Source organism: Zonotrichia albicollis, chromosome 10, assembly GCF_047830755.1.
Source record: "Zonotrichia albicollis isolate bZonAlb1 chromosome 10, bZonAlb1.hap1, whole genome shotgun sequence".
Classification (NCBI taxonomy): Eukaryota; Metazoa; Chordata; class Aves; order Passeriformes; family Passerellidae; genus Zonotrichia; species Zonotrichia albicollis.
Window position 1 is genome coordinate 36,162,947 of NC_133828.1, and position 23,801 is coordinate 36,186,747.

Below are 23,801 nucleotides of genomic sequence, written 5' to 3' on the forward strand. Positions count from 1 at the left end.
ACCAGTGAAACAGTGTTTAATATAGTTAAATTACTTAAATAGATTTCAATTTCCATGGGAAATCATAACTGTATCCATTTTTGCAAGATCCAGAGTAAAGAGTGTGTGAATACCCCTTGAAATGATCATGACACACTGTCAACAATCACAGCTAGAGATACTGGGGACTTGAAATTTCATTGACAACACAACTTCATAAGGTGAATCAAAAGTTAAGAAGACTGCAGACTTTTGGAAAGCAGAAAGCAAACCTAAAATCAAGTGTATGGCATGAAGGAAATGAAACTCAGTGAGGGACAAAGGGGATGGGAGGTGGAGGAGGGGACAAAGGCATAACACCATAATGCAACTTAAGTTTATTTTGCAAACCAGGAAAGATGAAAAGGAGCAAAAGTATAGTACAAGGGCAGACTTGGCAGTTTTACAGAAGTCAATATACTATACTTTTCAGAGATGTTTCCTAGTGGAAGGGAGAAGGAAAGGGGAGATGCCATTTAAGCTCATGTTTAAATGGCTTAATGCTCAGGTCATGCTTAGCAATAGAGCAAATTAATTAAGACAGGTCCATGGATTTTCACTTATTCTCATTGTTGAGTAGGAAAAAGAAATCACCACCACCATAGTGCAATCATTATGCTGTGAGTACTACAATAATTCTGCCCTGAGAAGAGTGGAAAAGAAGTTTATTAAATGTCAAAAGATTGGAGTAATTTTTAGTTTTAGCCAAATTCAATATCAAAACTTTCCCCTCATAGAATATAAAAAATATAGCTTTTTAAATAATTTCTTTTTTTAATAAAATATCAAGGGATTTTTCTTTCATAGTTAGAAAAGGTACATAAATGATAACAGTGAATTATTCAGAAACCCCCCCACTAGTGATAAAGATGCCCAACACAGTCTCAATGGCACTATTTTAAGGTCAACCACCTCATATACACACTTGCCATCATAATCTTTTTTGAAGATCACCTAATTCCTGAAAATTGAAAATCTGTGAATCAGTTTAAATAAGTGCTTACTACAGGAAAGTAAACTCGATGCTGCAGCACATAGTTCCTTGTAATGTCACATGGCAGTTACAATGTCAGACAACTCTCAGATCAGCAGGATTCTATTAAGACCATCTATGAAAAAGTATTTTTTAAAAAGAAAAGTTCAAATGAGCTTTTTTCCTTTTCTCATAAGAGCTCCTGTTAAGAGTTAGAAGATTTGGGTAGAGCTCTTTTTGACACGTTTGACACCATCTCAGGAGCTAAAACTCAGTGGTCCTGTTTCCATTGGGAAGCCGCCACCCTCCGCTGGAACGCTGCACGGAACAATTCTGTGACTACTGCGGGTTTTTCCTCTTCTTTGGGGTTGTAGATTTTTCTGGAGTTTCATTTTTAAATGCCTCTGATTCAGCCTGGAAACTCACCTGTTTGTTGTTGGTTGATTGTATAGTGATAATCTGAAAACTGCCAAGTCTGTGTTCAGAGTATTACACAGAAAAAAATTACACAAAAGTCTACAGGTTATATACACCTCCCCCCACACCTTGGTGTGGACAGCCTGCCTTCTAATTTATATATAATTTACAAAATATAGAATTTGGTATATCTGTTAGATCTCCATGTTTTCAATATTACAAAATAAAAAATACAAAAAAACCCACAACAAATTTCAGGGGAGTTCCCCCACAAAGTGTCTCTTGTTTACATCTAGTCTTTCCCATGTAAACTGATAGATACCAAAGAAGAGCACAGACGACTTTTTAATAAATATGGTTGTAGAGCCATCTTCCTTTATCCTGATCTTCCCCTTCATCAGGTGTGCCAGCCCCACTCAGAAGAGCAGTCTTTTAGCCATGGAGAAGAAGAAAAAAGAGGGGGCAAGGCTATAATGTCTTTTCACACTAAAACATTACCAATGCCCTTCTAAAAGGCCTTTTTGTGTGCTGCAACAGTGGGTGTCAGTTTTGAAAGCCCATTCAAAACAGCTAATAAAAGCACAGTGGTACACTTCAAATAGCTGGCAGTATGGGATGGAAACATTATGGGAGTGCAAATCCATTCCAAAATAATGCTTTGTAGTGAATCATACATTCCTTCAACCAAGTAAATGTTGTGTTGCGTCAATAAATACTTAAATAGCTTCTTATGCCATCCTGTGGTAGCAGCCTTTTTAAAAATGCCAAATTCATGTCTTATCTGTGAACTCTGTAGTGCACATCTTTGGTCAGCTTAGCACTCAGCCAGGAACAACTCCAAGGTGGTTTCTTTCTCTTGCCTTTTTCAATGGGTGGCCAAAGAATTTACTGATACGAGTCATGGGGTGAAATTTCAACTGCGCCAAATGTTCAGCTTCGCTACCAAGAAATGATTCTTCTCCTATTCACAATCCTGGGTAATGCAAAATCCATCTTTGTGTGGCGCTGCAGTCGGTGCTAACTAATTGGAGGCCCTTCATTTAGAAAGTAGGTGGTCATTTCTCCTTTGCCTTTGACCTTTATGACCCCTCGATACTCCAGCTGGTAGTTGTTGGCTGCTAAAACCTGGTACATGTCCGTGGTTACCTGCAGAATAAACAAGAGTGAACAGGTGCTTGCCTTGTCTTCCACACAGTCTTTCCATCTGCTTTTGGAGTAATCCATGGACAACATAAAGTAGGATCAACTTTTGTTTCTAAGTCAATCAACGTTTGCACATCAATCACTAACTGAAAAAGGTTGGCACAAGTTGCTGAACAAACACAACCATTAGAAACTGAGAAAGTACAGGTGTCACAGTTCACAACTGGGGAAATAGCATTTTTCAAGGTGGTTGCTGGATAAAGTGTAACAAAATAGTCACATTTTTTAAAACACACCAGTCTACTCAAATGGACTCGTATCACTGGAGTGGCAGTAGGAAAACAGGTCAAAGGTACTAAAACATCCTCAAAAATTACCTGGAAGTTACACAGTACAGCTTAGGAGTCAGGGGTTTTTTTTATGAAGGAGAAGGTAGCAGGCAATGGGAGAGAACTGATCAAATGGAATACTCTAGCCAGCATCCAAATTGTCTCTGCAGATGTCAGTCAAAAATAATCACTTGTGCTGCAGAACAGCAGAAGTTTAAAGACCAGTTCCTGAGGTATTTATTTATTACAATGTGATTTCTCACCCTTTTTCATGTGGCTTTACAGACCATCTCAAGAGTGATGCACAAATATCGATCCAGTTAACTGACAGGCAAGAAAACAGCATGGCTGCCTCTCTTGGGCTTTACACCAGCTGCTCTATTTTTATAACCCTTCAGTGTTTTCCCAAGGAATGGCATTCTGTTACTGTGGACATTGGCTCAGCAAAAGCAGGACACTGGAATTGAATCACTCCCTGGAAAGGTCACATCTGGAGGCTGAGGAGATTGTGATTATCAGTCAGGTCCCATTAACCCCTTAAACAATCCTCTCTCTCTGTTGTGTATCCCCATCCTGCTGATTGCCTGGACCTTTGCTGGCCTCACGCCTCACATGGCACAGAGAGCAGCAAAGGAAATGACAGAAATACAGGGCTGAATCAGGCCCTTGGAAAATGAAACAAACACCTCACACTGGGCAGGAAGCTCAGCTCAGCACTTCCACCCAGAACTAAAGTGCAAGCTTTTAAACAAAGGTTGCAATGTTGGTCACAATTAAATGACAAAACTTGCTGGTACCACCAGCATTCCCTAAGTGGCTTTTCTTTCAGTTCTGTGTAGGTAAATGTATGGAATAAAGGAATAAAATGAAACCAAAATTTCAATTCTAATTACGTTTCAAAATGTGCAAGTGACACAGGGCTGGCAGGGTAAGTTTTCCAGGGATTGCCTTACCTGAATCCTGTCAGGCACTCCTGTGCTGTCCATTCTGCTGGCTACATTCACTGTGTTGCCCCAGATGTCGTACTGGGGTTTGCGGGCTCCTATCACCCCAGCCACGACAGGACCAATATTGAGGCCTGGAAGGAGAGGAGAAATATGCTCAGATCCATTTGCTGGAGGCAGGTTATTTTTCAGACAGTAAAAACCCATCCTGAGCCTCACTGGTTCTAGCTGTGCTTAACCCTGACATTAAAGCTATGGCCAGACTGTGGGGAGAGAAATGTTAAAATAGAATTTGGTTTCTTTGATCCATTATGCTCAGCTGACTGGCAGCTCAAGATGGATCTGCTCAATCCAGAGCTACTTTCCAGTGCCAGATAATGGCATAAAGTTTTTTTGCCACCTGGCTAACAAGCAAACTGCTCACTTGAAATCAGCACATACCTGCTGCAATGCTGAGGGCCTGCAAGGCAGCAGCCCAGAGCCTTCCAGAACAAAGACAACACTTGACATCCTCAAATTTCTTCTTCCTTTTCTGTCACTTTTTATTCCTTGACTTAAAAAGACAATTTAATGTCCAAGACTGCCAGAGCTGGAAGCACAGGGGCAAAATGAGCCCAAGGTCAACCACCATGGAAGGCCATGCTGTGGCAGCACCTACACTGCTTCTAATTCCCTAGGGAGCTTCACTGATGCTGCTATAACCTAAAAAGCCACTGTGATGTTTCACAGAGGCCGAAGTGGTCACCAGCCACCAGACAATCAACATCACTGTACAGCTAATGTAACATCTGTGGTTTTTACTGCTCATAAAATCCCCACCTCAGAATGACCACTACCTACATGGAATCCTGTGAGCATAAGGACATTACCTATCTTCATCTGGAAGTTGTTGAATGAATGCTCATTAATGTATTTCATTTGGTCCATTAACCTCATGGCAAAATCTGCCAGAGCTTTGATGTGTGTCTTCCCTTCCTTGTCATAAGTGGAGTCGTTGAGGCCTGAGGCAGCCATGTAGGTGCTGCCAATGGTCTTGATCTTCTCCAGCTGCCTGAACTGGTCTTCACTTATTATCTGTGTCACAAGAGCAAAAGAAGCAAATAAGCCTTGACAAACACACAGGTGCCGGTAATGTCCATGCCATGTGCCCTACCTTGCTGCAAGTAGTGGACAGAGCCAGGAAGACAGAGGAAGAAAAGGGATTAGATACTCAAAGGAATGACAAGGGAATAGAAGGGATTTCAGTGTGGAAAAAAGATAAAACAGAAGACTCCCATAGTAAAGAGAAATGAACCACGGATTCAATAAACCACCCTCCTCCAGGAGCTCAGCAGAGCCCATCTAAACTCATGGATTCAGCTCACCCAGATTTTCTGCGACTTACTTCATCAAAATCAGCGATGATCTCATTGAGCAGCCTCAGACACTCCACCCCTTCGTTGTTGGCTTCCAGCTCCACGTAGAACTCGGAGAAGTTGCTGATGGAGGCGAACATGACGGCCACGCACTCGCAGGACTGGTAGTAGAGCTCGTCGTTGCGCCGCTCCTGCGCCAGGAAATGCGCGGCCACGTCCTTGGGCAGGATGTTGTGCAGCAGGCGCCTGTTGTAGGCCTGCAGCTCCTCCATCTCCTCCTTCTCCTCGGTGGCCTAGGGTAGGGGGAGACACAGGGATGCACTTATGCCTTTGGGAGCTGCTCTGGGGAGGGGAAACAAGCTGAAAATTAACTTGCGGTGAGGGCAGAAATAGAATGGGGGAAACTGCAAAGGAGAGCAGAGCCAGAGAGATGCAGAAACTTGTGGCTTGCAGTGGAAAATGTTCCATCTCTTTGTGCACACATGTATGGAAAAGCAGGCAGAGAATAATGCCAGAATCCAGCATTGTATTTCTGAGCCCTGAACTGGTTAACCACTCAGCTCACTCCTTCCATTGTTTTACCACTTATAAATGAGGATTACAATGTTTATCTGCTTCCCAAGGAGCTTTAATTAATTGTTGCTTCCTCAGTGCCTTGTACTCAAACCACAAAGACCTATAATTAGAATGATGTCCTGCTACCCAGAAGGTAGAAAATCTAAATAAAACCTGCAGTCCTGTGGCCCCCCAGCCATGAGTGCTGGCCAGAGCCCAGGCCTGTCCTGCTCGCTTGGGAATCACATATGAGGCCCCAACATCACTCATGGGCACAAGCAGTGAAAACATTAACAGTGAACCAGGGACAGGAGCACAGTGTGGCATTATCCACAGTGTGTTGGTTAGCCAGTACTGCTGCCTGGGGGCCAATGAAGGCTGGACATTGAGCCAGTTCCCACTGCTTAACAGGAAAGTGAATGAAAATGCAAATGTGAATCTTTCACACCCTTGAGCGCAGCAAACTAAAGCTCACTGAACTCTGGGAAACAATTCAGCAGTGAATATGAGCTTCCTATATTTATAAATTGTGTTACATTACATGTTCCTGCAGCAGTCACAGCTCAGTTGCCCAAATTCATTAATCTCAACCTTCAGATCTATAACTCTTTACCATGGGGACCATCCAAGGTGCATTTACAAGGAAAAAAGGGGTTGAATAACTGGGATGAGATGCACAGAGTATGCAAAGTACCAAAGAAGAGCAGAACATTATTAGTATGCCCAGTTATAAGCCAGATTCAGATAAAATTCAAATTTTATCACACTCCTCAACTCGACAGTGAAGAGCTCAGTCATTTTATATTAACTCCAAAGACCACATGTGATCCTCCCACAGCCAACACCCACCAACCTGAAGTTTCCAGAGGAAATCAAGCCTTGCAGTGGATTCCACTTGCTGGGCATGCAAGTACAGTGCCAGGACAAAGACAGTGATGATGACAGGGGTCACAATCTTCAGCGCGACTCGTGTTGTCACCGGGGGGCTGCAGCCAAGCAGAGAGACAACTTCCCTGTTACTGGGGGAACACGGCCCTGCCACAGCCCACACTGCCCACTTGGAGGCTAACCAGCCTCTCAGGCTTTGTTTTTCCTTTCCCCTCAAAGCCTGTGTTGGTAAAGGGACAAACCTTTACAAAAAGCTGACGACTGGCTCACAGATGCCAGTTTCTAAAGGAGGACTTGGAAATTAGAAAAGTAATCCAGCTTCTCAGAAAGAGTCGTGATTGTTACAAAGGGCACTCTGCAGAGAGTGGCCATACATGCTAAGGGTGACAACACCAAAATGCTGACAGTTCCTCAGATGTGTTCATCCTGCCTTCTGCACTAGCTTCCCCAGGCTCCTGAGGAAGGAACTGCTCTAACTCTTGGCTTCTCTAATTAGTCACTTCTTAATGGGCTTTGTTGTGTAAGTGCTCTGTAAGCTGAAAAGATCACTAAGGCACGTTCACACCTCCTCTGACAAGCAGGCAAATAAAAACTGTTAAATATGAATTAGTGAGTTACACAGTATGAAAATATTTTGATAAAACCTTTAAATTGTATTACAAATAATCCCTGAGCTGACATAAGTCCCACAGGAAAGAGGGTGCTCTGAGAGTAGCTATCCATACAAAAGGGCAACCCTCAGTCCACTCAGGGCATCTGCACTGTGTTGTACCAGCTCACAGCAATGCACAAACACCAGACACTGCTGGTGAGTCAATGTGCTGCTATTGCACCTTGTGAACAGAAAATACCTACCAACAAAAATCTATAGAATATTTCATGCCAGAGTGACTCACCATGAGGATGTATCATTTGCAGACACGCTGAAAAAAAAAGCACAAACACAAGGTCAGAGGAGGGTTTGTCTCCCTGCAGCTCCTGCCCTTGTGCACATCATTGCACAGCACCTCTGCAGTGCGGCGCCTCTAACGCTGTGTGGGGCTACAGCTCTTTGGAAGCAGAAAACTACTAAAAGATGGGAGGGGGAGGAGAAAACAGGCTTCTGAGCTACACTCAGAACTCCAGAGTGATAGTGTGACATGGTTAATGTGGGTAAAATATCAAAGAAGCATTAAGAGTGAGAGAATAATTTGGGATTTTAATGTCAGTGTGGGATGCTTGGCAAATGCCTGTGCATCGATCACTGCTTCATTAGGTCAGACTACAAAATTTGGCCTAAGGAAGAAAGCTTTGGGCTTTTTTATCTTGTGAGGGATAGCTCTTCTCTTCTCCTTTTATTGTGGCATGGAGATGTGTTTAATTCCTTTAACTCTAATCCTGCTCCCTTCTTCTGTACATTCCTCACTGCCAGCTTGTGCCCAGCTCTGGGTACCACACACAAGGGCACTGAAGAAAACCCTTTAGCACATTCCTATTACTACTGACAGTTCTGCAGAGTACCCACGTGTATCGAGCTGCTGGGGGAGATGGAAGGTGTGCTTTTTGACACTGAGAGCACAGAACAAGGGAGCTTTCTGGTAGGTAGCAGCTGTCTGAGCTCCTGATTGACTGATTGCTTAATGCTGCTGGCTTTGTTCTCGAGTGTGGGTGGAGTATTAGGTGGCTGAGAACCATGCACAAGCATCTTTTAAAACACTACTGAAATGCAAGGAAAGAGATCAGTGTTTAAATTACTGTAGTGTCATTGATGCAATTAGAACTTTGCAGGCTACCAATGTGATATTAGCCTGAGAATGTGACAGCTCTCTAGAGAGCTTCAGGCCTAAGGAAGGCCCACAGTTTTATGGGGTTGGAGGGAACCTTGCACACAATCAGATATCTAAATAATCAAAACAGGCAAGGGAACCTAACTGGGCGTAACATCAAAAAATAAAAGCATAGTGACTCTCTAACCTTTTGTTTGTTTGTTCCAAGGCATTTTCTGCAGTTCTGAGCATGGAATTTCTTCTGACATGGATTTTGCAACCCACTGTTGTCTTGCACACAATCTATTGCATGGCTCTTGGCCAGCTCCAGCACTGAACAGGAGTGCTTGGACACAGACATGGTTTGGAAAGCCTGGGGACTCCTCCATGGAAGGATCTAGCTGGAGACACTTCCCACATGGAGTATGATTCCCTACTTCCCTAAATCACCTGGCCAAGGATGACTGACTGCCCTCCCTCATCACTCTCCCTCATGATGGGAGCATGACCTGACCCTTAGTACTGAGGCTGCAGCTCACTGTGGGTGCTACTCATGCTCTAAAACCTTCATCAGAGACTCCCACATTGCAGAAGTGCAGCAAACAGTATTTACAGTTACTCTGGGTAAGTGGAGATGCCCAGTGCAGGCAGTAGGGGTGTTACATTGGTAGGTTGCTCCCCCATGGAACAGACATTTCCAGTAGCAGATGGTTCTTTAATTACTGGAAGGGAACACAGAGAGAAGCTTGCTAACTACACTCCTGCTCAAGTGAAGTGCACATTTTTAGCAGGAAAGGCAGTTCATTTTAGAGACAGCTCCCACAGGACCAGAGCATCTCACTTTTCCCAGCCACAGTGGCAAGGACAGACAGCTGGAACAGAAATGATGGCTTTGATGAACAAATCACAGGGCAAAGCTCTCTGGGCTTCCCTGTGCAGGAACTCAGTTTAGAAGACCACATTGGCCCATCACACCTTTAAAGAAACGCATTAGTTTTGTCTTCTGCAGAGGAAAAGGTAACACGATAGCCCTGTGCATGCAGTGACACTCCCTGTGTCACACACTGGTGCGGCTGCAGCCAAGCCTGGCAATTCCCAACGTGCTGTAATCAACCTTTCAGCTGCCTGCATGCTGGGCTGGTTTGTACACACAAGTGTGAAGTGACATCTGCATCACTTCCAATTAGTCAGAGTACCACAGTGGCTGCAGAGCAGACACTAATTATGTAGCTACAATGGGCACCCAATTAAAGTAGTATGAGGTCATGGTGGCTTTTCTGTTTTTTTAGTATCAGCTGGACAATGAAGTCCATCTCTGAACTCTGTGCTACATGCTGAGCTCCCATTTCACACAAATGGCCTTCCAGACACTGGGGCAATAAATAGCCATCCATGGAGCTCCTTTGACAAAACAAATTGTCCTGGATTCCACTGCAACAGAGTTAAATTTCTTCCTAGCTGGGAAGTGCTGTGTTTTGGATTAAGTATGAGAATGACGTTGATAACATGCTGATGTATTAGCTGTTGCTAAGTAGTGTTTATGCTAAGTCAAGGACTTTTCAGCTCCTCAACAACCCCAGGGAGCAGGCAGGAGGGACACAGGATGCTGAGAGGGGACACATCCAGGACAGCTGACCCCAGCTGGCCAAAAGGAATGTTCCATACCACATGGCATCATGCTCAGTACGGGAACTGGGGGAAACCTGGCCTGGGGCTGCTGCTCAGGAACTGCCTGGGCATTGGTTGGCAAGTGGTGAGCAACTGGATTGTGCATCACTTGTTTTGTCTATTCAAATTAAATTATTATTATTATTATTATTATTATTATTATTACTACTACTACTATTATAATAATAGTTATTACTATTATAATAATAGTGACAGTTTTCTGTCCCTTTAAACTGACTTTATCTCAACCCATGAGTTTTCTCACTTCTCCCCCTCCAACTCTCTCCCCATCCCAGCACAGGGCAGTGAGGGAATGGCTGTGTGGGGCTGAGCTGCAGCTGGGGCTGAACAAATCCCTTTTAGTGAGAGATAACACAGCATCACAGAAAGCTATTTCTGGGAAAACATGCTAACCTTCTCCACTTTATTACTGACTTTATTACTGACATTCTGATTGTGAAGTGATGTAAATTACACTTCCAAGTGCTGTAATTTCGCTTAGTGCTTGAATTACAAGAATGAAATTATATTTGAGATATAAAATGCTTTTATTTCACTAATTGTGTTAGAAAATGCTAAATAGCTTCTGCTGATGGAACACCTAATATCTGAAAAAAAGGGAAGAAAACCTCATTCTCCCTATACCTCCCCACAGAAAGCTCCATGGGGTTTCCTACCTAATTTCACTCCATTGAGTTAACAAAATATTTTAAGTGATTACTGCCAATGGCAGCAAAAGCTACACTTCCATTAACTGGCAACGGCAGCAAAAGCTGAATATCCATTAATTATTGCTGGGCACACGGGAGTGCTGAATCATGGAACAGTCATGTGAAGGAGAGGAGTAACCACATGCATTGGGCTTGAAGGGCTGATGGTTAATGGCCATCCTGAAATCTGAGCAGCTACAGAAGGTATTTCACTCTGGGAAGGGCCATGGGAATCTTCTCAGCCTCCTTCCAAGGCAGGAACAACCACAGCTATCAGCCTTGACAAATAGTTCACCTAAACTGGCATTATTTGATTCACTCATATTTAAGTACAATTGTTGCCTACAAGGGGAAATTATCAAAACAAGGAGTTAACACAACAGAACAATTCCCAACAAGAAACAAAACTCGTGGAGGAGGACAGGCTTGTGGATGTGCCAAAGTTCCCTCCCTGGTGTGGGGAGCCCCAGGAGATGGGGAACCACCACAGCAGGGGAAGGAGCTGCCACCAGGATTAATGTGTGACCTGATGACAAGCAGCTTTTGTAAGCAAAAGGGCACCTACCCATTCCCACTGAGCCCAGCCCCTCCTGCTGGGAATTGTGCTGAGCCCAGCTGTGATCCTGGCTTTTCAAACAAGGACATTTGTCCTGGAAGCAACTGGAAGCAGATCACTGGCCAAACATCAAGCACCACCACCCCAAGCTGGGTTTGATGTATTGTGGTGGCTCACATCACATCCCTGAGCAAGCTCAAGTTTGTTGGAGGATTTTTTTTTTCTTATTTGAGAAATGACATTTCTATATTGGGAGTGTAATACCAGCATAAAGAATGACTAACTCCACTCCCCATTTCTGGAAAAAAGGAAATACAGATCCACTCTGATTCCAGTTATATTCTGTTATTAATAGATAGTTCATTAGTCAAGTCCCACATTAAAAAGGTCTTAAAGGGAACTGTATTCTCCTACTCTTCAGAGGCAGAGCACAGCATGCACATCCCTGGCTTGCACCACAGCCTTGGCACTCCCATCCACCTAATGCCACACTGGAATCACTGTGTGAAAGAAATCAGGCAAAGATTTCAGAAGCGAAAGGCACTTACTAGGTGTTGGCTGTAACCAGGAGATCTGCATTGTCAAAAAGGTTGACCCCTGGCACTTCCACAATGAGAACATATATAAATTCAATTATTAACATAAGGATCAATTTTCCAATACAGCTGATCTGAAGGAACACAGAGCAGGCCAGGAGACTCAATAAGACACTGTAGGTAAAGTACTGTATAAAGACAAAAATGGGGAAAAAAACCAAAAGAGAGATGAACATCAGCTGGATAAATCAAAACTGAAAACAAAGGAAACTAAACACAGGGATAGAAAGGGATTGGTAGTTTAGTTATGTAGTTGAGCTGACCAAACATATAAACCTGGGGCTGCCTGTGGAATTCTCCCACATTACAGAAGTTTAAACTGAATGGATGGACAGGAAAGCTGTGGCCCTCTTCTCCAGGCATTACATGCTTCACTCTCAAGGGGCACAGGCTCACAGCTGGACACCCAAGGCTGTGATGCAGCTTTTCCCTGGACACAGTTACTACCAGCTCTGCTGGATTAAGTAGTGCTTTAAAGTCACATTCTAGGCTCAAATTTGCATATCTGTACCACCCATAGGACCAAGGGTACTGGCAATTCACCCCCCTGGGCAGATGCCCACCTGAGGCCAATGGGGGAACACTGTCCCCTCCAATGTCACACACTGGCTCCATCAGCAAGGTACAGGCTGGACAAACGTCCCCATGCCCACCCCATGATAATCTGTCCAGCCAGCCGCTGCAGAGGTGCAGATGTGCAGCACCTCTGGCACAGCTGGGTGGTGCAGCAGCAGCTCCTGCCAGGCTGGGAGCTGAGTGTTCAGCATGCCAGTGCTTCCCAGTGTGACTGTGGGTGCCATTTATGGCTCCTGGGAAAGACAGCAGGGATGCAAAATGAAGAGAGGCATGTTACCCAGCTCACCACCTTCCTGCTATCAAATCTGTGAAGATTTAAGCTTCCACTCTGTCTGGACAGGCCTATTTCTGGCAAAAACCCCATATCATGTGCCTGAGGCAATCCATCCTTTCAGTTAAAAGCAAGCCCTAGTTGAAGCAGAAATATGCTTATGTTCTGAGCTCATTTATTAATAGTCTGATATATTAAATTAGAGAAAATAACTTGTACAGCTTGTTCTTGACTCCTCCCTCTTGACTGAGGGTAGGATTCCACTGTCTCCTGTGTGGACACTGGGAGCAACAGGCAACACCTGTAGCAGATCCAAGATGTGCAGAGTGCAGCTGAGGGACTCCTCACTTCTTAGCCCACTGAACTGGCTAAAGGCTGCCAGAGCAACCTCAGTGTGCAAAATGGTAATTCCTCATTGCTTAAAGTTCCTCTCTGTCCTGGGCCAGCACTCTGTACAAATTCATGGTGGGCACAGACTGTTCCTACATCTGCACTGTGCCAAATTCTGCTCCTGGGCATTTCTGCAGAAAGCCTCTGCACACTAAAGCCTCTGCAAGGTTGAAAGTTGCAGTAATGGTGGTCTCAGAAACCTCATTGAATCACACAGGGACCATATTCCTGCTAAGTTAAAAGGAAATATGTTCAGTGGGACACCAGGACTTTCAGTAGCACCTTGGACATCTGGATGGTAAAAGATCCACCATAAATCTGTCAGGTCCCCATAAACCCAGATGACCTTGATATAAGTTCTATCTCCATCCTAGACAGAGCTGTTTTTCCTTTCAAATTTCCAGTAAACAACACATGTAAGAGCCATGACCTAAAAACTCGGAGAAAGGTCTTGAATAGCTATGCAAAAAGATAATTTTATTTTTCTTTGTAAAGTATTCTATCAATGTGAAAAACATATTTGGGCTGGTTTGGGTTGTGGGTTGTATTGGGTTTTTTTCCCATTAGAAGCATTTTAACTTTTTCTAAATGAGATGTCCTGAAGACACAGGAATTGCACTGGAAATTGAAGCAGACCACTGTCTGATCTGTCTGAGGCTAGACCTACCATACCTTGGGAAAGAATATATAAGTCAAGTTTTTCATCAGGATATAAAACAATGGAGGGAAGCATGAAATCTATGACTAGACACTGATGTTCAGAGAACTGATTTTTAGGTAAAACTGAGCACCCACAAACTCCTTTGAAATGACTTGCAGTTCTGCATGCCATTAAGGACCTCTTGGAGAGGGACATTTCCCCTGCTACAGACAGGATCCAACTATTTTAAAAGCCTACTAATTATTCAGCCCTGAAGGAACTTAAACATGAATGTGGATTCATGATAATAACTTCAGACACTTAAGTCTGCCTGTGTCAGTTCTGTAATGTCAGTCAAGAACAACCTTGTTTTCCTCAGAATCACCGAGATTTACCACAAAGGTTTGATAGCTTTTTTCCAGACAGACCTCTGAAACCCATTTTTTCCAAGCAGTACCTCTGGAAAGTTGCAGCTGGGCAAAGGGCTGTCACAGAACCCCTGCCAGGTGCCCAGGCTGTAGTTGGAAGTCAGGTTGCTGATAAGGCAAATGTCCACCCGGTCAGGAGTGATGTTGTATTCAGCAGCCATGCAGCTGGCAAGATCCACAGTGCTGCACATGAACTGCAAAACAAAGTTGGTATTAAGCTCCACAGCACAGACAAAGAGAAGAAAACAAAATAGTTTATATCAGTTTAAAAGCCCCTTGGAAATGGCTGTAGCAAAATATGCAAGATGAAATCATCAGCTTAGGTTTTACTGCATGTGCAGTAGGTATGCTTTTTCTCCCCCAAAATATTAATTAACAAAATCCATGCCCCAGAGAACAGCTCACCTCTCTGTGAGCCCAAACTCAGCAGTGGTGTTTGGAATTACAGCCAGAACACCTCAGTCTCCCAAAAGTGCACCTCAAAAGCAGAGTCAGCACCGTGCCCATGAGCTGATCCCTGCCCTGGGAGCAGGAGGCAGCCCCGTGCAGGGCTGGCAGCAAGCCCAAGGAACACTTATGTCCCACTCAGTATGGTGGGAGTTATTACAGTGTGTGTTATTTAACACTTCAGCCTCGTGCCAGCCCTTCCTGCAGGGATCTGCATCAGGTGGGCTCCTGTACTTGGAGCAGAAGCATTTAAAGAATCACAAAAGGACCTGGGCACAAATCAGTGCCAGGCATATAATGGACTCTGGGGATGGAGCTGTTGGGCTCCCATTTCTTTTCTGTGCCCAAAAAGCAAAGGGGCCCAGCTTCAGATGCTGTCAGTCCTAGGCAGGGTCATGTTAAATTCAGTGGTTTTTAAGGGTCACAATGCTGCAGAGCATCAATAAGAAAACTATGCAGAACTGGATGGATCAAAAGGAAATAATGGACATACCATGTTGACAAAGGCAGACAGAAAAACCAGGATAATGGCAAAGACTCCAACTAAGGTACTATTGGTCCTAGACTGTACAATCTTCTTAGAAAGAGTCTGGAGAGGAACTGGGAAAAGCTACAAGAGAGAAAAAAAATCAAATAGACACATCAAATTCTAGCTTGTTTTACAGATTACAGCCTGCATTTGAGCTGCCTGCATCCTTCAGCATGGGTCTGTGTGGATGGAGGATGTGATGGGGGATGGCAGCTCTGGGACAAGGGCAGGCAGAGACGTGTCTGCCTCGTGGCAGCAGGCCCAGCTGGCTCTCCAAATCTACTTAGCCTTCCTAATGGGAGTGATGGCTCCTGAGCCCAGATAGCATGGCTTGCAGGGCTGTGCTCATCCTGTCGTGAGAAGCAAACCACAAGCCATCTGTAACTGAAATAGCCAGGAGCTTGAGCCTGGAAATTACTGGAGCAAAAATTTACAAACGCAGAAATGAGAGTGCATGTCGTGTCCCTTTGATCACCAAGGCGTGTCGTGGGGCTCTCTGGTGCCATTTCAGACTGACTGAAAACAGACCAGGCCAGCCCTGTGATGTGTCAGACCCTCTGCAGAGATCAGCTGGCCCAGGCTGGGCTGTGACACTCTGCTCCACACTCACAGTGACAAAAATCCCCGTGGCTGAGGGCAGTCAGGGAGCCCAGCTGGCCCAGGGACTCCTGCTGATGGCTACAGACTGCAGCATCCACTGCAGATGGAAACAGCCCGTGTGTCAGAGCAGAGCTGGCCCTGCCCTTCCCAGCCTGGGCCACCCCTGGCATGGCCTGAGGCCTCCCTGCACTGCTCTGGCTGCGAGAGTGTCCAGGAGACAGCCAAGGCACCCCTGTCCCTTCACGTGGCACTGCTGTATGTCACAGACATCTTTTATGAAAAATCCTTTCTTTAAGATTTTTCCTCCTGAGAAGCTGAAAGGCCTCAGGAACAAAATATAAACAATGATTATCTGCTTCTGTGGAATGCAACAGGTAGATCTGTAATTAGTGTCATGTAGTTGTTTCTAATTAATGGCCAATCACAGTGAGCTGGCTCGGACTCTCTGTCCGAGCCACAAGCCTTTGTTATCATTCTTTCTTTTTCTATTCTTAGCTTAGCTTATTCTTCTTCCTGATGAAATCCTTTCTTCTATTCTTTTAGTATAGTTTTAATACAATATATATAATAAAATAATAAATCAAACCTTCTGAAACATGGAGTCAAATCCTCATCTCTTCCCTCATCCTCGGACCCCTGCGAGCACAGCCACAGCTGTGCCAGTGGGAGCTCAGGGCTGGAGCAGGAATGCCAGAGACCCTTGTGCTCCCACGGGAGATTGTCCTCCCACAGTGCCCTGCCCCTCCACACCACCCCAGCAGGGCAGAGGGGCCCTGCCCAGCACCACCAGAGCCTTTTCCAGAGCCCAGCTCTCCCCTCCCTTACTCACTGCACCAGTAACCAAGCCACTAGAGGGTATTTTTAGAGACACAAAGAAACAGCAGCACAGCGCCATGGCACTGCGATTTAACTATGACTAATGTTTCTATTAAAAGTCTTGCTTTTCCCTTTTATCCTTCACTCTTACATCTTCGGGTATGCAACATTTTGTCAGCGCTGTGCTTCCCACACAGCAGCCCTGCAGTGTAATTACCGAGTGCTGCAGCTGATTAGCTGGAGACTTTTCACAGAGGCAGGGAGAGGCTGTGGCAAGAGTTTTGAAAGAGTTGATTTCACCTGCTACCAGCACATGCTCCAGGTGAAAGGAGAGAACAAGGCTCTGTGGGGGACTGGAGAAAAGGGGAAAGGGGGGTTGTAACTTATTTGCACTGAATGAGGATTGATTGAAATGCACTGGAAGCTTATGCAATCCTTCAGGCTTGGTGGCAGCCACTATAAAACAAAGGAAAACACCTTTTTCTCACAAATAAACCCTGGTGACATAGAAATCCTTAGCTTTGTTGATAAGCCATGAACCAAAATATCCCTTTGCCCTACCATGTCCAGCTGCTTCCACACAGATGTCATCTAGCAGATCCCTATTAGAATTGGGTTATGGAAAATCCAGTGGGGCTTTCCTCTAGCCCCTTTAGGATTTGGAAGGAGAAGGAGGATCTGTACTGAATTTAGACAGTTTTCTCACTAGATTAGAGCAGGACAGGTTTTCCTGCCACCTCTTTCTTTAGGCTTCAAGGCCAAGCTCCACAAAGGTATTCAGGGATCTAACTTCCATCTGCAATCTCTGGGAAATCAGGCACCTAAATAAAACTTTGGAGTTTTTTGTTGTGGATCTTGGCTCAAGCTCCTGCTGCCAACAATCCCAAAAAAGCCTGACTTTGAACCAAGCCTGAGATATCAAGCAAAGCGATCAGTGGAAGACACTTGAATTCTAATGAAAACATGTTTTCCTTGTATTAATCTTGGTTCTCATTACTTTGCAAACTAGGAAAAATTTTAGGTCAGTAAACAAGTACAGCTGGGAAAAGTCCTGGAGAAGAAAGAAATGCCAAACCCCATAGGAGGTCAGGGCTGCAGTTGAGAGTGCAACAGCACAGTCATGCCATGCCTCTGAGGAACCTCAGCCTCAAGAACACTCGTGGGGGCCCTGTCACATAAATCACGCTCTCCCCGTTTCACAGAGGCAGCTGCACACCTGGAACACCTGCAGCTTGAAGGACTTCTGTGACAGACATGGGGACCTATCTCAGGTCTGACAATTCAGCTCCATTCATGCAGTGCTTCTCCCATAAAAACATCCACAAGTCAGGGGTAGAGCACAGAAGTAGAAAAAAAAGGAAAGAAGATGACTGTCCCTCCCATTTTCAAAAAAACAAAAATAAGACCTCTTCTGTGCTCATAGAAGAAGCAGAGTATCAGGACATTACAGTGAAAATCCAAGCAGCACTGCTGGTGGGCCATTGGCTTGTACTGTCCAAAGGGACACTCAAATCCTGCCTGAGTGACAAACAGGGATCTGATGAAAGGGCAGCTCCCAGACCCATCTGCACTCCTGAGAAGGGGCTGAGAGAAAGGATGTGATCCATCTGGGCAGCTGAGGTCCCTGTTTGGGCAGCCACACAAGGTGACGTCACTCATTAGCACTCTTAAATCCCCATGTAAACAAAAATAACCACAATGGGAAAAAAGAAAATTGGACTGTCCAGTTGATTCCAGTTCACTCTGAATTGAAATGTGTAAGTGCAGGTGAAGAAAGGGCACTGCTGTGCAGGTGAAAGTACAAGTTTAAAAAGTGATCCAACAAGAAGTGTGTGACACCGAAAATAATTCATAACCTCCAGTCATTTGCATGATGAAATTACTCTAAATAAAGTCAATTCCTTGGAACAACAGCTGATGTAGGACAGAAGAGAAATATTTCTTCTTTTTGTCTTCTTAACATCTAGTGTGGGTATGGAAAACTGCTTAGATAATTGCTGTTATGTTGTAAGATGAGGTCTTTAAGGTCTGATTTTTCAATTTGTAATAAAAGCCTTTGAGTCATTTTGAAGTACATTAAGATGCTTCTGCAGTAAAAGACAACATCTCCAGGCAACTTGATGTTGCAAGTCCATTTCTGTAACTTATTTCACAGTGATTTATTAGTCTATTAAAAAAGTACAGTTTTCAGAGGGTTTTATTTTCCTGATTGAGACAAAAAACCCAAATGCTTTGGGAGCATCTAGACCAGCTTTTGGAGGCAAAGAATGTGATGGGCAAGCTACACCTATGGAGAGCTACAGAAAAGCTTATTTTCTCATACAGGATAACTTGAAATTTCTCTCCTGTGTTCTTCCAGAACCATGAAAGAAGTTGAATTCCACACAGCAGTGTAGATACCAGAAGTTAAAGGATTTTAAGAAAAAACCACAAACTTGATAAGTTAGTAGCAAAACAGATGTCTGTCAGCAGAGTATTTGAGAAGGGACCCTGGTTCCCATGACCTTAGACTCTACTGGGAAGGGACACCACCTCACAGTGGCCAAGACTTCATGGAGCATCAAAGCAAAGAACTGGAACTCTCTTGTTTATTACAGCTGAAGAAACTTGGAAAGCCAAGCTGGCTGTGCTGGCAGTTCCAGGATCAACTTCTAGTCCATGGAGAATTTTATAGAGGAAGATAATAATGACAGCAAAAGAAAATAAAACATGATCAAGCTGTTCAGAACGAGCCTGCTGGCCACTGTCAAAGGCAGAGCTGGGGAGGCCAAACAGGGAGGGGAAATCTCACATGAAAGCTGGAAAGAGGAAGAAAAAAGAGACACTTATCACGTAACAGTACAGCAAACAGGCAAAAGTTGTGCTTATGCTGATGTCCTGGAGTGAACACCTGCTTTCCAACTTCATGTGGAATGAACCACTAGTATTTAAAACACATGCTCTCCTCTCCCACATCTGAGTGTGAAACAAAACAAACAATGCTGACATCCCTGTCTTTAGGGGTTTCATCTGAAGGATCTGCAAAACTGCCTTCCTTCTGCAGGTGTGTGTTTCCTGGAGCAATGTGGAGTACAGAAATAAAATAACACCACTTATCCAAGGGCTGGGTAAACTCACTGCTTAAAAATCAAAGACTTGAAACACAAAGAGGTTGTTCTGGATGACAGAACTGGGCTGCAGCTATTAGGAGCTGCTGCCATCAGACATGGAGCTGACAAGCTTGAAGTACCTGTTCCCTAAACAAGCCATCTCATAATCAGGTGTTGTCAGCAGAGGCTAATTTGGAGCACTAAGAACAGGTAATCAGAAAGGAACCTGAGCTAGAAGGCTCAATATTTTCAATATATGCAATCTCTGCACAGAAGCCACACTGGATGTTATACGTGAGTATGTTGTGGGGATGAAAACTCACTGCTGGAAATGTCAGGGGCTTCAGAAAATCCCATTAAATTCTGATGTTATTCTGAATTCCCTCTGATGTCTTCTGCATCCAGAGCCTATGCACTGAGGCAAAGCCAGTCTAGAAACAGTTGGAGGCACCACTGAACAGACCTCTTCTACAGGAATTTGGAAGATCAAGACAAAGAAAGCAAGAATGAAATCTGCCTAACATCCCAGGGATTGAAAAGTCCTGTGTGCCTTTTAAATTCATCAGTAATTAAGACCAGCAATAATTTTAACCAAAAAGCCCAAACCATAACCAGAGGATTTGAATGATGACAGAAGAACTGAGTGCTGCTGTCAGTAAGTGGCAGTGGCCTGTAAATGCCACTGGGTGACAAACAGCTCTGAGCCTTGGATCAGGCAGCTGGGGTGCTCCAGGGCTGCCCCAGCTCCTGTCCCAGCAGAACCAGGGACCTGGGGTGGCCCTGCCTGGCTGGCAGAGTGCTGGGATGGTGCTGCCAGAGACCTGCAGCACCAAATTCCCAAGTTCACTGTGGTGTGATCTGACTCTTGTCACATTGGTGGTTAATTAACTACTAATCACATGAACTGCTGATACCTGTTTACAAATGGATGATTTTCAGTAGCATCCTCAAGTGCAATGGACATAGCAAGTACAACCAGGCATCTGTGGGTACCATTTCCCAGCTCAGGGCACCCAAGCCTTCCTATCAGCAGTGTTATTTCTGACTCTGCTTCTCATTGCTGGTAAACAAGCCAGACCAATGGGATGCTGCACTTAGAAACTAGGCTCCCTTTAATATTGTCATAAGGCCAAAGGAAACCCTGTGAGTGAGTCGTTAACTTCAAATAGAAGTTGAAGCTTCTGTCACTGGGAACACTCTGCAGCTCTTATTATATGAGAAAGCAAAGCTTAATTTCCAAATTTAACTTAAAAAAAATCAAAAAGATATGTAAGGTGCAAGTCTGTCAAGAGCACCCACATTCAACTGTTGAAAATGGCACAGAGAAGATAATTAAAGTGAGACAAATCATCTGCCTGACATTATCCATTATCCCACTGTTTCTTCTGCTGGAAACATAGTGCTACTGAGCTATTTTATTTCAGGCACTAAGGAACAAAGCTAAGCTTGGGCTAAGGAACCTGAACCTGAGTATGTTCCATGTTCAGACACTTCTAGGCTAGAAGGATCCCTAAACCTAAAACACATCCATGTTTTTAATAGGAACACCTTTGAGTGAAATGGATGAGCACAGCACCCTTCCCACAGTGCTCAGTGCCAGTTTACCACAGGCTGACAAGAAGAATTAATATGTTTTTGGACTTCACACAATGTATTTCTTTTCTGATCAAAGGCAGCTACAAGAAAGAGCCCAGTGGATGTTGGAAGCTCTGTACATTCATGTGAGAAAGGCTGATAAAATTCTATATGTTTATGGCTTTTACTTCCCTCCAGGACATTTTTCCTTGATGATATTCTGCTTCTGATTATCTGCCTACCCAAACAGGCATATGCAGCAGGGGCCAGCACACGGGCAACGCTGCAGGAAGTTTACAGGGAGGAAATGAATGGTCAGGGCTTGGTCCCACATTGGAAAATGTGCTCTTCTGATATCAATATGAGAGTGTCTGCAGGGGACTTAATAGACATGCAGATCCACAGAGTGATTACTTCTTGCTGAGCTACAGAGATGCCAGCCCTAGCATCTGTTTGCAGTTCATTCTGCCTTATCAAAGGCTTTTTCTGTAACCCTTATCACATAGTGTGGAAAGGATGGCTAACAAAACACACTCTGTTAGCTGAAGAAGCAGATTGCTGATCTGGTTATCTTAGGCAGAGGACTACAAAGAAACCACAGTACTCACCTTTACACAGGAGTAAATGACTGAAACAAACACCACCGTGGTCAGGATCAGGAAACAGGTCAGGAAAAAACCCAGCATAAATGTAGAGCTGAAATCAAGGAGAGGTTTGGTTGGTTTTGTTTTTTAAATGCACATTGTGTAGAATAGCTGCAGCTCTGCTCTCCAGAACACATTTGTACAAGCTATGACACACTGCACAGGCTTTCCAATTAGGATAGCTGTGGGAGACACGAGGTGCCTGGAATACCAACAGACCCTCTGGCCTATTTAGAATTATTCAGACTGGCTGCAGAATAGAGAATGCTGCATCTTTTACAGCAATCACCTTCCTGCTGGGGTGACAGAGGTGGGACTGAAACACATTTCATGCACTAGAGGAGGTGACAGAAGAACTTGTTGTGGCAGGTCAGCCCCCAGCTGGCTGTGGGCAGGGCAGCCCTGGGAAGGAAGGCAGGCTGAGTGCTGAGGTGCAGCTGGGTGGGAATAATCTCACTGGGAATGGCTTCCTGTCTTGCACAGGGAATGTCTGTGCAGCACCACTCTCTGTGCTCTGTCTGGTGCTGGGATGTGAGCAAGCACAGCATAAGGATAGTCAGGGATAACAGCCTTATCTTGGCCAGCCTGAGAGGTTCCTGCTCCTCCCAACTTTGAAGTACAAAGAGGATTCCAGGGCCAACTTTGTTCTGTGAATTTTCATCTGTTTTCCTCACAAAGAGATTCAACACCAATTTCCAGTGATTGGTCTCAGTGTGACAGGATAGGCCTCCTCCCAGGAGTCAGCCTTGCTCATAATCTAAAGGAAGTACTCTTGCAATGTGACATTGAGGGCAACAACACCAAAGCCAGCTGTTCTCTGTGTTCTCTCGTGACTACTAGGATAATTGTACTTGCTAATTCTCTGTTTGAGCCTTTTTTGAAATTCCTTAAAGCAATTCCTCTTTATCATAATAAATTGACACTGACATTCTGTTTCTAGTTTCAAATTCTGATTCCATGGTGTGTCTTTCATGAAGCTCTGATGGTGACACATATGCACCTGTGGTTTCACTTGGTGTTCAATAAAAGACCAAAGCTATGCAACTGAAATATAAGGAGAAACAAAGCAAAAGGTGAAGGGAAGTGTATCTGACCTATAGTTAAAATATAAAATTTTATTTACTCTTGAACCAAACAGACAGGCCAGGCTGACTAAGGACACTTCAGAACTTGCAAAAAAAAAAAAACCCCAAATAAACAACCACCCTCCTTATGGGCAGCATGGGAGGAGACTGAACAGCACACCATTTACACCACACTGCCATAAGGGATGGCTCCTGCGTAATACAAAGGAGGCAGCCATATGGCTGCCACACATGAGAAATTGTCAAGTTGTCATTTAAATGTTAAACTGGGTTTTATGGAGACAGCATAGGGGCTGCTTAGGGAGCTTGATGAGCACAGGGCTGGTAGAGGGCCTCTGCAGGTGTGAAGTTATGACAGCAATATTTAGAAGTCCAAAGTGTAAGCCCCTGTTATATTAGTTACTCTCAGAGAACATTTTTGGACATAATTAACATTGCATTAATTGCTGGGAACTATCTAGTTCCAATTTTGAGCCTCTTTCAGCTTCACTTGCAGTTTCCCAAAGCAGACCTGTCTGTTTACATAGTGCATTTGTCCTGATGTTATTTTGCTGATTCAATCCTTCTGTGAGCACTTGTGCCTGGGAGAGTGAATGATAAACATCAGACTATGTGTTATTTCTGTGACCTTCTGAATATCTCATCTGAACACTGCAAACCAGTCTCTACTTTAAAAAGAGTGGTGGCAACAGACATAGAAAACAGTTGTGATGGCACAAAATAGTGCTGGAGCTCTCTTTAGGGACATTTTTTTGTCTTGTAAGGAAGATAAATTTGGAGCCTTTTCATAGCTTCTGTGATCTTGTTCTTCAGT

General features: G+C 44.2%; 1 protein-coding gene across 1 annotated transcript in view; it reads right to left on the reverse strand.

The window, feature by feature from the left end:
- The window catches only part of ADCY5 (adenylate cyclase 5), a 203,238-nt gene continuing 179,437 nt past the window's right edge, over nucleotides 1–23,801 (reverse strand). Inside the window, exons 12-21 of the mRNA XM_005485150.3 lie at nucleotides 21,867–21,954; nucleotides 15,143–15,259; nucleotides 14,232–14,396; nucleotides 11,850–12,025; nucleotides 7,519–7,545; nucleotides 6,588–6,720; nucleotides 5,209–5,472; nucleotides 4,694–4,898; nucleotides 3,834–3,958; nucleotides 1–2,554 (exon numbers count right to left, since the gene is read on the reverse strand). Coding sequence (XP_005485207.2) covers nucleotides 2,426–2,554; nucleotides 3,834–3,958; nucleotides 4,694–4,898; nucleotides 5,209–5,472; nucleotides 6,588–6,720; nucleotides 7,519–7,545; nucleotides 11,850–12,025; nucleotides 14,232–14,396; nucleotides 15,143–15,259; nucleotides 21,867–21,954 — 1,429 coding nt within the window. The 3' untranslated portion in view covers nucleotides 1–2,425. The remainder of the gene's footprint in view (nucleotides 2,555–3,833; nucleotides 3,959–4,693; nucleotides 4,899–5,208; nucleotides 5,473–6,587; nucleotides 6,721–7,518; nucleotides 7,546–11,849; nucleotides 12,026–14,231; nucleotides 14,397–15,142; nucleotides 15,260–21,866; nucleotides 21,955–23,801) is intronic.